At 36.0% G+C, this 14,021-nt stretch overlaps 2 protein-coding genes and 1 non-coding gene across 3 annotated transcripts; 2 read left to right on the forward strand and 1 right to left on the reverse strand.

Moving 5' to 3' along the window:
• The first annotated feature begins 371 nt into the window (after positions 1-371).
• On the forward strand, positions 372-6,214 carry medag (mesenteric estrogen dependent adipogenesis). Its single transcript, XM_030155082.1, has 5 exons — positions 372-631; positions 715-836; positions 2,207-2,322; positions 2,945-3,121; positions 5,468-6,214. The coding sequence occupies exons 1-5, from the start codon at positions 432-434 to the stop codon at positions 5,480-5,482; spliced, it is 630 nt and encodes a 209-aa protein (XP_030010942.1). The 5' UTR covers positions 372-431; the 3' UTR covers positions 5,483-6,214.
• Positions 5,765-10,706, reverse strand: alox5ap (arachidonate 5-lipoxygenase-activating protein). The gene is made up of 5 exons (XM_030155083.1): positions 10,458-10,706; positions 10,285-10,366; positions 8,232-8,302; positions 6,087-6,168; positions 5,765-5,998 (listed from the first exon to the last, which is right to left on the reverse strand). Exons 1-5 carry the CDS (start codon positions 10,657-10,659, stop codon positions 5,836-5,838), a joined length of 600 nt encoding a protein of 199 aa, XP_030010943.1. The 5' UTR covers positions 10,660-10,706; the 3' UTR covers positions 5,765-5,835.
• Positions 10,707-13,797: 3,091 nt separating this feature from the next.
• Positions 13,798-13,869, forward strand: trnae-uuc (transfer RNA glutamic acid (anticodon UUC)). Its single transcript has one exon. It is a non-coding gene; the product is annotated as a tRNA-Glu (tRNA).
• The last annotated feature ends 152 nt before the right edge of the window (positions 13,870-14,021 follow it).

The following is a 14,021-nucleotide window of genomic DNA, read 5'->3' on the forward strand; positions in this document are numbered from 1 at the left end:
TGATTTCTTATGCACAAAGACAGAAATAAGACCTCTAAGCAAATTTTAGCTGATAAGTATTCTGCTTCTGCCTGTGGCTTTTCAGTCACTAACCTGTTGGTAATGTTTGTAGTGTTGACACTGGTAGTATTATGTGATGACTGAATAAAGAACTTCATTATCATCATTATTATTATTATATTATTGTTGTATTATTGTACTTAAGTCTATTTGTTTTTGCTGCTTTCAAAAACCCACATGTCAGTTGCTTTTCAACTTAAATGTCTGCACAGACTTGTTGACAGTGCAGACCTTTATTTTGGTGCACCCTGTCCGGATGTCAGTGTTAAACCCCTTTTACTTTGACTCATGTCAGACCCACTGTGGGTTTTTTTTTTTTTTTTTTTTTTTACACGGCATCAGCAGAAGAGGAGAGACACAACGGACCCACAATGACCATCGACGACCTGTCCCAGAGCCAGATCACTGTGACAGACCTGGACCAGTTTCTGCGTAAACCTCCAACCGGCTTCTCCGTGGACAGGTCCGGGTCCGGTTACTGCGTCCACACCGATCCGGACAAAAACCTGGTCCTCATCGATGACTTCCACTCCTGTAGGGGTAAAGTAGTTTTCCACAACTCGTTGCGAAGGTACACGGTCTCAGAGCGCACACGGAAACATTTACGCACAAACACAATACGAATACTAATAAAGTGCGTTTGTCCTGAAACAGGAAAGTTCGAATGCGCAGTCTGTGGGAGTACACCCGAGTCAGAAAGAGTCTGCTGTCCAAGAGGATCTACCTCCTCATGTCTGTGTGTGAGGGAAACTCTCCACACAGCAAAGACATCAGAGGTGATTGAACTCTGAACGCATTTTACGCACACGCTTCCAAACGCAGACACATTTGTGGGATCACTCCTGAATAAAGTCTGTTCTTTTGGGCATGTTTTGTGTGTTTGTGGCTCACATCTGGACTCTTAGTTTGGTGGTATGGGTGACTCATCCTGGTTTCTAATTTTGCAGTGGGTGTGGTAGACTCACTGTGGCAGGAGACAGTCTGAAAGGAGTGATATTTTGCTTCTTTTTTAAAGTGGAATTTTGCATTTTAACCGTTTTATGCATAGTGATCACTACAGTGGACAGTTATTTTCCAGCTGTTCTCTTGTATATTCATGTTTTTTGTTGTTTTAGTTCCATATCAGCCAACAAAGTGGATGCTTATGTATCATCCCAAACACTGCAATTCATATCATTACTGTAACTTTGCTGTTGTTGATAAACCTGATCTGCAGTAACATGGTTTAGTGTAAAATTCTGTGAGTAATAACTAGTATTAGAGTATGTTAAAATATGAGCATTAGCATTAAAAATGTTTCTATTTCATAGTTTTCACACATTACATCACTTTCTGATGATGGGTTTTAAATACATGTTTCTTGGCTTCAAAAATTAAATGCATGGTGTCCAGCTGAGTGGACATTTTTGTAACTCCATGAAAAATAGATTCATAAAATTTTTTCAATTGCATCGTTTTTTTCATGCCTAAAGAGGAATAAAATCACTCAAGAAAAAAATATTGACTAAGGTTCTCATAATGCATGCATGAAAGGGTTAAAACATTTCCCTGTGGTCTACATAAACTGTAAATGCTATACTTGGGTCTGAATTCTTCATTAATTCAACTCCACAGGTCCATCTTCAACCCTATTTCTGAGTAATGACACCAGAAAGGTTGTTTTGAATGCTGGCCCTTTAAATGCAAATGAGCCACTTCACGCCCCGCCCCCTCCAGGTTGTTGACTGTGCTGCTCTGTCCCGTTCAGCCACTTGTGTTTGTTAATACAACCAACAACTGAACATTTTAGGTAATCGGCTTGAGGTTTGGACATATTTTCAGTTTTTACTACAACAGCTGCTGCTGATAAACAGTTATGGCGTACTCTGAGAAATGTTCGTCGGAAGTCTTGACCTTATATGTGCAAATATCGTGACGTAACGAGTTATAGACGTAAGAAATTAAGCAGGAATTAAAACGTTGTAGAAATCCGCTCAATTTTTGCCAAAATGAATATAAAGATAGCTTTGCAGCACCTGGAGGGTTCAGATTCAAACTTTTTGAACTATTATGGCCCTCAAATACACAAATAAATGTACCAAAGACTAATAAAAGTGGGTTTAGCAAAATATGACCCCTTTAAGTTTTTTTTTGTTTTTTTTTCCAGTACTGAAGCATTTCGTGGTGTCCATTGATGGAAAAGACCCTTTCATCCAGTGGCAGATGGAGCGAGGCCTGGACTGGACGATAGCATCAGTGGCAGGGGAAAGCTACAGAGTAGATGTGAGCCAGCTTTAATGTTCTGCTGCATATTTAATATTTATGTGATATTTTAATAAATTTAACTCATAAAGCTACTTTTGTGGCAGTTCCCAAGTGAATTTTTTTCTTTATTTAACCCATCTTAAGTGATTTATCACCATTTATTGTAATATTATCTTCTGTATTTTGCAGATTTTTAGTGAAAATCCTGTATTTTTTTTATATTTAATTCACTGATCATGTAGATGTTCATAAAAAGTTCAGATTAAAGCTGATGGGTATTATATCAGAAACAGACAAAACTGAAGAAAAACGGACTTTTCCAGCAAATATATCAATAACTGAACATAAACCAAGTGTGTCCATCCCCTGTCATTTATCAAACTCCATGGGTTTTACTAGTGAATCAATGTTGTAGAAGATGACAGTGTTTCCATGGTAACTACAGAGCCTCTGAACGTCCAAATGGGTCATATTTGATGACCATGAAAAGATGACAAACTGCATTTTACACCAATTACTGACATGTATTGATAGGATTAGTGGTTCAGAAGTTATTAAACATTTTAGATCAGTAGATGCTTTGGTTCGCCAGCAGTTGTTTGGGTCTTTAAGGGTTAAAGTGTTGTTTTGTGATTGTTAGGTTGACCTGACTGAAGCACTGGAGGACTGGGCAGAAAAAAACATCCAGATGACGAACAGGAACAGATTAACAGGCATCAAACCTGTCTGGAGAGACGCTTCCTTCACCCTCAAGTACTACTCTGATGCTATGTTTGACTTCCCACACTGGTTTGGCTTCAGCAGAAGAACATTTAAGGTAAGTGTCCGTTATTGTTCACATTCCACCCATCAGCCATAACATTCTGACAGCTGACTGGTGAAGAGCTGTTCATTCTGATTATCTGGGAGCAGAGGTGTCAAGTAATGAAATACTTTGTTACCTTACTTAAGTAGAAATTTTGGTTATCTATACTTTACAGGAGTCATTATTTTTCAGCTGACTTTTTACTTCTACTCCTTACATTTTTAAAATAGCCTTGTTACTCCTATTTCATTTTGACTTGTCATCGTCCAAATAAAAAAAAAAAAAAAAAAAAAAATCCAGATAAATACACCATCCAGATGAATTTGATTGCAGTTGGATGAGATGTATAAACATATATCATTCCAACACCCTATTGGTTTGTACACGATCCATCACACCTGACATTTTGCACCATTGCAATACTTATAGGCAACTAGTCTTACAGCACTTTGCAGTTCTATTTCAGCACATTACAGTTATCATCCAGATTCTATCCAGATCTTTTATACCTCTAATATATCATGTACAGTGTATATATAGTGTTTGCTCTTGTGCTGCATTTCTTTTTTTCTGTTACTCCCGTTTCCTGTGGTACTCTATTGTTATTGGATGAGTGTCACGCTGCTGTTACACTATAATTTCCCAGTTTGGGATAAATCAAGTTCATCTATCTATCTATCTATCTATCTATCTATCTATCTATCTATCTATCTATCTATCTATCTATCTATCTATCTATCTATCTATCTATCTATCTATCTATCTATCTATCTATCTATCTATCTATCTATCCATCCATCCATCCATCCATCCATCCATCCATCCATCCATCCATCCATCCATCCATCCATCCATCCATCCATCCATCCATCCATCCATCCATCCATCCATCCATCCATCTCTCTCTCTTTGTCTCTTCTGCTCCATGACACACATGTTAATGCTCAGTAGTGCACATATCATCGGCTTCCTGATAAAACCTGCAGAAACTGTGAAATATGACAAAAAAATATCTGTTCCTTTAATGTTGGTACTTATGATGGAATGTAAACAACTTTCACAGGAGACTGAAATTTGAAGCTATAATAGGGGAGATAGCAGGTTTTTATTCCCAACCAAAAATGTCACTTAGCAGGTTTTATCAGGAAGCCGACGATATATGGTTCTTTGCATTGGACTAAAATGTGTTCATTATCAATGGGCATATATGCGTCTGAAACAGGTAGACTAGTGCATCCCAAATTTTTCACCATTAACATTTTAATATAACATTATAGTCATTCTGGCCTTTAGAAACATGTTTTTTGGGGAGGTGGGGTAGTGCACTATAGGCCCCTGTGGCGCCGCATAAGCTTTTGTCCTAATGGCATTTTTTTCCCTTACATTTTTACATTTTATACTTGTAAGTATTTTTGAAACCAGTACTTTTACACTTTCACTTGAGTAAACAGCGTGAGTTGATACTTCACCTTCTACAGAAGTCTTTTTGAACCCTAGTATCTATACTTCTACATGAGTAATGAATATGAATACTTTTGACACCTCTGTCTGGGACCAAGTGTACATTTAGTCCTTGCAGTTGATGTGGTAGAAACAGTAAAATGGGCCAGAGTAGAGATCTGAGCGACTTAACAAGGGAGAAATTGTGATGGATTTTTCAGATCTTGTTGTTCTTTCCCAATGTAAAGTGGTTCATACTGACCAAAAGTATCGAAAGAACAACAACAGATCTAAACCAATCCAGCATCTATGGGAGCAGAACATTATTACCACCTGTCTAATATTACATAGGTTCCCCTTTTTCCACAAAAACAGTCCTGACCCAAGGCCTGGACTCCACCAGACCTCTGAAGGTCTGTGGGGTATCTGGACAAGGATATTAGCTGCAGATCCCTGAAGTCCTGGAAGTAGAGAGGTGGGGTCTTCATGGATCAGATTTATTTGTTCAAACACCTCCAACAGATGACTGATTGTCCTGAGACTGGGATGTTCTTCTTTAGTCTATTTTTGGTCGGTACTAACCACTGTAGACCAGAACACCCAACAAGACCTGTAGTTGTGGAAATGCTCTGACCCAGTTACAATATGGACCTGGTCAAAGTCACTCAGTTCCTTATGTTGCTTATTTCGCTGCTTCCAAAACATCAGCTTTGAGGACTAAATGTTCATTTGCTGCCTAATGCTGTATATTCAACCCAGTGAAAGGTATCATTGTAATGAAATAATTAGTATTATTACCACTTCTCCTTTTAAAGTCATAATGTTGTGGCTGATCAGTGTATACTTGAATCTATTTTGTCAGTTAGAATTCTGAACTGTCTAACTATTCTTCACTGTTTATATTTCTCACCATTTAAGCTGAAAATGACTTGAGCCAGCGGTGGATTAAGCACATGGCAAAATGGATCTTGAGTCTTCAGAAAACCCAATTGCATCCCATATTGGTCCAGATGCTGTGATTTTTCAAGCTAATCAGAGAAAAGACTGATGAAATCCTATCGAGAACATTATTAATGGCATAAACATGAGATTGTTTGTGAATATTCAGTATTTTGAAGACATGTTTGGAAATACATTGTAAGTGTAAAATCTGTGCTGAAGAATATTGTAGACTGTTGTATGTATGGATGTTTATTTTTGACCAGACACAAATACAAAATCAGAAATCATCAGTTTAGCAAATGTAATCAGACATTATGAATTTCCATGATTTAACCCACACTGGACTAAGGGATGAGGAGAAGCGCAGAAGCAGCGTTGGTGATGGTCTCCACGTATTCCTTGTAGTCGCTGCCGTAGAAACGCAGCAGCAGGTAGTTGAAGACGCCGACAACCGACATCAACAACAGGAAGGAGAGGATGCGCTTTCCAAACAGGAAGCCTGGGGTGCTACACAGAAATAATAATAATAAAAAAAAAAATTATAAGATGACGTGTCTGATCGCAGCAAAAGTTCAGATTATCTGTTAGTACTGACCTTTGAGAGTTTTGTCCCATGTACCCGACAAAGTACTTCTGCCTGACAACAAGGTACATGAACCCTGCGAAGGCGGCTGGAGCTGTGGACACACCAGAGAAAAAATAAAAGGAATGTGAAACATTTTAGCACTGATGTGGTTTTATATATGCAGGGTTCCCACAGCCATGACGGACCCAGAAAAGTCTTTTATTCAAATACTGGAGTTAAGGCTAAAACTCACAATCTGTCAAAGCAACAGAATGTCCTGTAACGAAAAAACTAGTGCTGTCAAATGATTAATATTTTCAATCGGATTAATCACAGGGTTGCTGTGGATTCATTTTGATCAATCACAATTAAATATCATTCATTTATAATTTATATTAATCGCGTTTCATTTTGCATGACCAAACAGACTCATGAAAGAAGGGAATGTATATGCACTTAACGTATTTATTAAACACCTTCAACAAATTCAGTAAAACAACTTTAAGCAACTGTTCTGTCTTGGGTTTATTTTATACTCATATTTCCCATTGAGAGGGCCAACACACTGTTTAGTGTCTTCCATCTTCATGGGTTGGTTCTGCTGCCTGTCACTACTGGACCAATTGCCCATTTACGCATGTGCGACCGTAACTCTACTTGGACAAACTGTCCAAAATACGTAATCAGAGACGTTCAGAGTCATTCTGCACTTTAGATGGGTTAACTGTGTTAAAATCAGATTAATCATGATGATGGATTCATCCACATTAACACATTCATTTTGACAGCCCTAGAGAAAAATAAAGGTTCAAGTAAAGTTTGAGGTCAAAACATTTACTGAAAAAATGACATTCTAGGGTGAGGTTCATCCTGGTGCAAAAACTGACTATAAATACACATGTTAAAACTGATTTTATAAACCTTTAGTGATTTGTTTGCATCCATGAGAAATGCCTTGTATCGAATTCTATCACCAATCAGATCCAGACACTGAAGAGAAACATTTTTTGAAAAAAGAAAAAATATCTGGGATTTTTTTTTTTCAGTTTTTGGAGGGCTTAGGTCCTGGAATGGCTTTTTATTGTCATTATTTTCAAAGATTTACTCTATTGTCAATTCACTAGATGCACAGAACATATAGAGAAGTGATACTGTTTCTCTCTCACCTTATTAAATATCATGCATTTAAAAAAAAAAGAGGTACAAATGGAATAAAAATCAACGGTATAAAGAATAATCTATAGCAGAATATGAAGTGTACATGTTAATCTATTTACAGTAGCAGCAGTAGTTTCATACAGTAGTGGTTTTGAGGTGAGGAGGTGCATAATGGAGCCAAACAGCAGCAGATATGACAGTGTATTGCAGTTTTACTGAAAATAATGCAGTTTTTCATACTTTTGGACCTCTGTTATTATAATCTTACAAAATTGCACATTAATTCAATAGTTTTTCAGTGTGTTTGACATGAATTTGAAAACAACCAACAATTGGTGACAGTAATAGTTTACTATTTAATGTTGAAGTGCACTTTGTTCATGTATGTAATAGTAATGGAAATTGTACCATTAGTCTAGAAAATGTTTTACTTAGTTTTAGTTTTATTACCTCCGCCAAGGAGGTTATGTTTTTGCCAGGGTTTGTTTGTTTGTTTGTCTGTTTGTTTGTTTGTTTGTCTGTCCGTTAGTGTGCAACATAACTCAAAAAGTTATGGACAGATTTGGATGAAATTTTCAGGGTTTGTTGGAAATGGGATAAGGAAGAAATGATTAAATTTTGGTGGTGATCGGGGGTGGGGGGGCCCACGGGGGGCGCCACTGATCAGCCTTGCCGGAGGTCTGCGCTCTCCGAGTGCTTCTAGTTTAGTATGTGGTCAACTTTGCTCATTGAGTGTTTTGTACCAAATTTCAGAAAACCATTTAAGTGTATAAAAATGATAATAATATATACAATATTATAGTTATCTTAAATAATAATAATAAATGTTTGTGAAAAGCAGATTTCATTTATTATGAAGTTATTACAGTGATATTTACACTAGTATTTTCCTTTTTCCAACAGTGAATTTAAATGTGACTGTCTGTCTTTTTCAGTTTAATTGACTCCACGTGGGTTAAACCGTGCACTAGTACAAAAGCATGACTGTCTTATAAACAAAAGCTGATTAATCATTACCTTGATTGAGACACACACCAGCACACCACATCGCTGCCAGGAAAGTAGGATAAGCATCCATGCAGTTACGACTGAAAAGAAGCATTAAAGAACAGCAGTAATTACCACATTTCAACCAAGTCACCTGCAATAAGAAACCATGAGGAAATGTTTAGGAAATAGATTGAACTGTCAGAACCAGATGCAACTCAAAGAAGAGACCAGAGGGAAGTAACAGTTTGTGAGTTGTAAAAAAAAAAAAAAAAAAGAAGAAGAAACAACGTTGGGTTTGAGTCAGAGAAGCAACGCTGAAATAGAAAGCCAGGAAAAACTGAGCCTACTCTCTTCGGCATGGACAGGCTGCTGCAACAAAATGCAATAATTAGTACAACATGTGACCCAGACACTCAGATTTTCTGAAATCGCTCATGTCAGAGGAGTTGGACTACGCTTACAAACTGTGGGTTGGAACCTCAGAACGGGTCACAAACAGACAGAACTACACTTGTGCTACACCACTTTCTCCTGATGTTTGTATAACTGATTAGCATAATGTGTATTTTTACTTCTGCAGGCTCACAGAAGATTTTGACAATATGATCTAATTCACTTCATTTGAAGACAACACAAGCCCAAAAAACTTTCAAAACAGCTGATCATGCACCGATGGGGCTCTTAAATCCAGTGTTACTCATGAAAAGACATGAGTGCAACAGTGAACCAGTTGTTTCTTACACATTTATGCATTAAAAAGTTGCATAACGTTTTTACACCATTTTGTAAAAGCTGCAGGTTTGTGCTTTCAAAATAAGAAGAACAAGTGGCTTGAATATTACACCTCAAAAACAGGAAGTGTGAGGTTGACTGGGTTAACAACTAAACACAGTGGCTATTTTGGTAATGAACCTCATTTTTTTTCTTTAGCTACACTATCAATTATAATAACAATAATAGTAACAAATATAAAAAATAGAAGAAGAAGATGAAGAAGAAGAAGACGAAGAAGAAGAAGGAAGAAGAAGAAAAGTGATACATTTATTTGTTTTGGCATTTTTTCTGTTTAAAAAGCCTGTAAATGCTCACATTTAAGGACTGGGAAGTAAATGCTGTTAATAGAAGTGAATCTAAATTATTAAATGCTAAATTGACGATGGAAATAGTTTTAATCGACAAATAAGAGAACTCTGATGGCACTAATTACACTGGTCTACAATTTTATTTATTTATTTATTTTTAGACATTATCTGCCGTTATCAGTGATTAAATGTGCTAATCTTACATATTTTAATAAGATCAGTTAGAAAACATATCACAAAAGTGCTGGTTCACTGATGTTTTCAATGTAAATGATGAAGTGTTAGAACACATATTTTTCATGCACAGTAATGCAATAGACTTATTAATCTTCCACTAGAAAGAACCTGTTAAGTGAATGTATTCTAACATGCAGACAGTGTTTTCAAATGGATCTGGTAGCTCTGAGACAAACATTCCTTTTGAGTAAAACCCATTTTCTTATCAATTCTCAGACATTCAATTCAATTCACATTTTGACCCAAGACTGTATCTTGGAAAGGATAGCCAACCAGCCTTTTTGGCGGCTCAATTTTTCTTTATTTGTGACTCAAACTTGATAAAATGTCACTACTTTTACTCTGAATGCATTTTACTCATACACCATTAACTATCTGTAGCAGGTCGGGTAAACAGGACAAGACATTAGACTGATCCAAAAATCTGTATGATCTGTAAATTTGTTCAGGTGAGGGTGTGTCACACAGAACCAGGGGGTGAAAAAAAAGTTGTCATATTCCCGGTATTCATTCAAATGATCTGCGTGATAACTCGTTTCATCTCACACACATCTGGGAGTGTTCAAGCAAATGAGGATTGCCTTGTCACTGGATGAAATAACTGTGAGGATGTAAAACCAAATGGAAAGTTGGTGCATGTTATGGTAGGATATACAAATAGCACACAGTTGCTCATTGTTTTGCTGAGACAAATATCAGGCTGACGGGAATAAACAGGAAACTGACTTTAAGTAGAAAATTAAAGAAAAAGGGGAACTTACCTTGCACAAGACACTCGTTCAATAGCAGACGCATGCGGGTTATGAGACGTACATTCTTTCTCTATCTTCTGGGCGAAGAACACTTGAAGGAGAAAGAAAAAGCATTAATCATATTAGAGATCAAACATTTTAGAGCCTCAGTGTAGTTTATATTTGAAAGCCATCCTTCTTACCATTCTGAAGTACACTCATGACTGTGATGATAACCAGCAGGTAGATGTGTTCCACCACGCCGATGGACTCCATGACCTCTGAGTATTTGAGCTGCAGGAGCAGGTGGATGAAGGCTCCGAGGATGACTGTGTCACTTTCACCTCCACAACCGTTTTTTGGACTCAGATCAAACCCCACACCTAATATGTCCCTCTCTGACATCACAGATAACCCATCCCACCTCCAGCATTCACACTTGTGGTTTCCTCTTTATGTAAATGATTCTCTGACTTAATACAACAGGACATAGAAGTTTTCAGTCACTTCCTCTAATGTGTGCATTTTACCATTTTACTATGCAGGCTGTTCTCACACATTCATGCAAGACTTAAAACAGTTAGATCTGACGGCAGGGGGGTCAAACTCGTTCTAGTTCAGGGGCCACATACAGCCCAGTGGGCCAGACCAATAAAATAATAACAGCGAAAAAAGTAAAATTACATAATGAGAATGTTTACATTTACAAAGTATGCTTTAAAAAATGTGAATAACATGAACAACAGTGAACAACCTGACTTTTCTTAAGACTGGTAAGTGCAATTTTAACAATATTATGCCTCAGCTTACAGGTCACGGTGGACCTACAAAGACACAAAACATTAAATTTAACCCATAAAGACCCAAACATCCAACGACGACCAAAACCATCTATTGATCTAAACTGTTTAATACCTGTTGATCCATTAATCCTATCCACACATGTCAATAATTGGTGTAAAATACAGTTATTCATCTTTTCATGGTCATCAGATATGATCCATTTGTACGTTCAGAGGCTCCGTAGTTACTGTGGAAACACATTGATTCACCAGGAAAACCCATGGAGTTGGATCAATGACAGTGAATGGAGACACTTGTTTTTACCTTCAGTTATTAATATATTTGTTGAAAAAAAATCACTTTTTCTTCAGTTTTCTCTGTCTCTGATATAATAAGCCTCACCTTTAATCTGAGTTTTTATGAACATCATCATGATCAACGATTTAAATACAGGAAAATACACGATTTCCGCTAAAAAAAAACCCCACAAAATACAGAGGTTAATATTACAATAAACAATGATAAATTGCTTAAGAAAGGTTAAAAAGAGAGAAAAATTAATTTGGGAACTGACATAAAAGTCACAGAGAGTCTTTATGGGTTAAAGATAGTTCCAATTGCACTTATTTCTCTTAAGACATTTTATATACATAAGACATGGTATTCACATTTTTAGTGATAGGGTAGTTTGTGAATGTAAACATTTTCATGTCATTTTACTTTTTTTTTTTTTTTTACTCTAAAACAAAGATAAATATCTGGAGTTTTCATTACTTATTGGTTATTATGATAGCATTTTCCTGGTCCAACCCACTTCAAATTGGACTATATGTGACCCACTGAACAAAAATTATTTTTTAAACCCTTGGTTGTTCATATTTTCAGTGTAATTTTTGCATTTCACCAGTTTATCCCACAAGCTGATTGGACCCTTTACAGGTCTGTTTTGGCCCACAGGTTCTATGTTTGACACCCCTGGTTTACAGTATGATGCTTTTAGGCTCATCTGTGGTACTTTTACACATGAATGACAAAGTATTAGTTGATAGAGATGTTTTGTCCTTTGACAGTATGTAGTTCAGTATTTTTTTTTTTTTCAGACTCCACCTTCATTTTTTGTAACTAGTCAAACAGCACCTGCATGTGCTTTTCAGTGGTAATGCAGCTTCACTTCCATGAAATAGAATTAGTTTTCAAGTCTGCAAAATGTAAACAAATAAAAAGCAAAATTAAAAATGACTGGGAAGCACATACACTACATACTAAAACAACAGGAAAAGAAAACATCTAAGTTAATGCACTTGTTGAATGTCCTGAAATGTGGAATTTGCATAATTATAGATCAACATACACTCTACCAAATGTCATATTGTTTTTTCTGAGCTAATATAGCCCATTTTTTAATGTATTTATTTCTTACAGTTATTGGCTATAATCAGTGCATTAATCGTTTGTTAAAACAAGTAACCAGTAGACAGCTGCATTTTTTACAAACTGTAAATACAAGTAAAACTCCAGTTTCAGAAATGGGCTACACAACACTGGGGTGGGCTATGAGTTAGCTGCACACTGCAGAACACAGTTTCAGTGGTGTTTAGAATTGCTTAAACATGGTATTTTTCTTTTCCACATGAATAATTATTATTACTTAGGCTCACACTGGACTAGGGAGGCTTTTTCCCAATGACGTCACAGCTCACCTCTGGAACAGGTTAAGTAATGAATGGATGTTAGCAGACATATACGTAATGCACTGAATGAAAAGAAGAAAATCTCCCCCGGAGGTAAAGCAGTATGGAATTCAACTTTTTCTAAAACTGAGTGGTCAAAAGCATGGTCATTACCATATAAATACTGTGTTACAAACAAAATTAGAATTTTACATCTCAAAATTTTACATAACATATATCCCTCCAACGCTATTTTGTGTCGATTTTATGATGTGGCAGAAATATGTAACTTTTGTCAATCTGAATCTGAATCTACTTTACACTAATTCTTTTTATGTGAACATTCTTCTAATTTTTGGTCCAAAATTGAAAATTATATCATATCTAAAAGTAACAATAAAATAAATATAACATCCCAAAATGTAATTACTTATTTTAAACATGATACAATCTAGAATTTATTGTAAATTTATTCATATTATTTGGAAAATTTCATATACATAAAAACAAATATACTAAAACACACCCAAATTTTAAAATCTTCCTATTAGATTTTGAAAATTATATTAAATCTTTAGAATTCATATATTTAAAAAAAGCATGAACACATTGGCTATTTATAAACAATTCTTCAATACTGTCTGAACTCTCTGTTGCATTTATTTATTTATATTTGTCAGATTTATTATTTATTTACTTATTTACTTTTTTTAAAATTATAATTTGTATTTTATGCTTTGTATTTTTAAATCTATGCATTATTTTCTTAAACTTATATGTTCAAATGCTTTTTCTCTTTTGACATCTTGATGTTTGTTTAAAATTTTGTACTGTATACTCAAATGTTGTTAATAAAGTTGTTAAAAAAAATAATGAATGGCTGTAGCTTATGCTAGCTAACAGCTCAGAGAGTTAGCAATGCCGCGAGCTTCTAGAAGTGGAACACGTCACTATCTTCATCATGTTACTATATATAGACACAGGTATATGTTCAATCACATCGAAGGTCTGTGTACGTATTACTATACTCTTAAAAGTAATCTATAATGATAAGTTTAATATACTACTTGTTCTCCGGTAATTAACAATGTCCCATATGGTCTAGCGGTTAGGATTCCTGGTTTTCACCCAGGCGGCCCGGGTTCGACTCCCGGTATGGGAACAAACGTTTTAATTTCTAACTTATTTCATATATTACAAGTGTAGCAATTCACACTCTAGTCATGCAGTGGAATGGCGCCTTTTTAAAACACAAATAAAGCCCATAATAACAGCAAACCCGGAAATGAACCACGTGACATTTTAATGAGCGCC

Source organism: Sphaeramia orbicularis, chromosome 14 (genome assembly GCF_902148855.1).
Source record: "Sphaeramia orbicularis chromosome 14, fSphaOr1.1, whole genome shotgun sequence".
NCBI classification, from domain to species: domain Eukaryota; kingdom Metazoa; phylum Chordata; class Actinopteri; order Kurtiformes; family Apogonidae; genus Sphaeramia; species Sphaeramia orbicularis.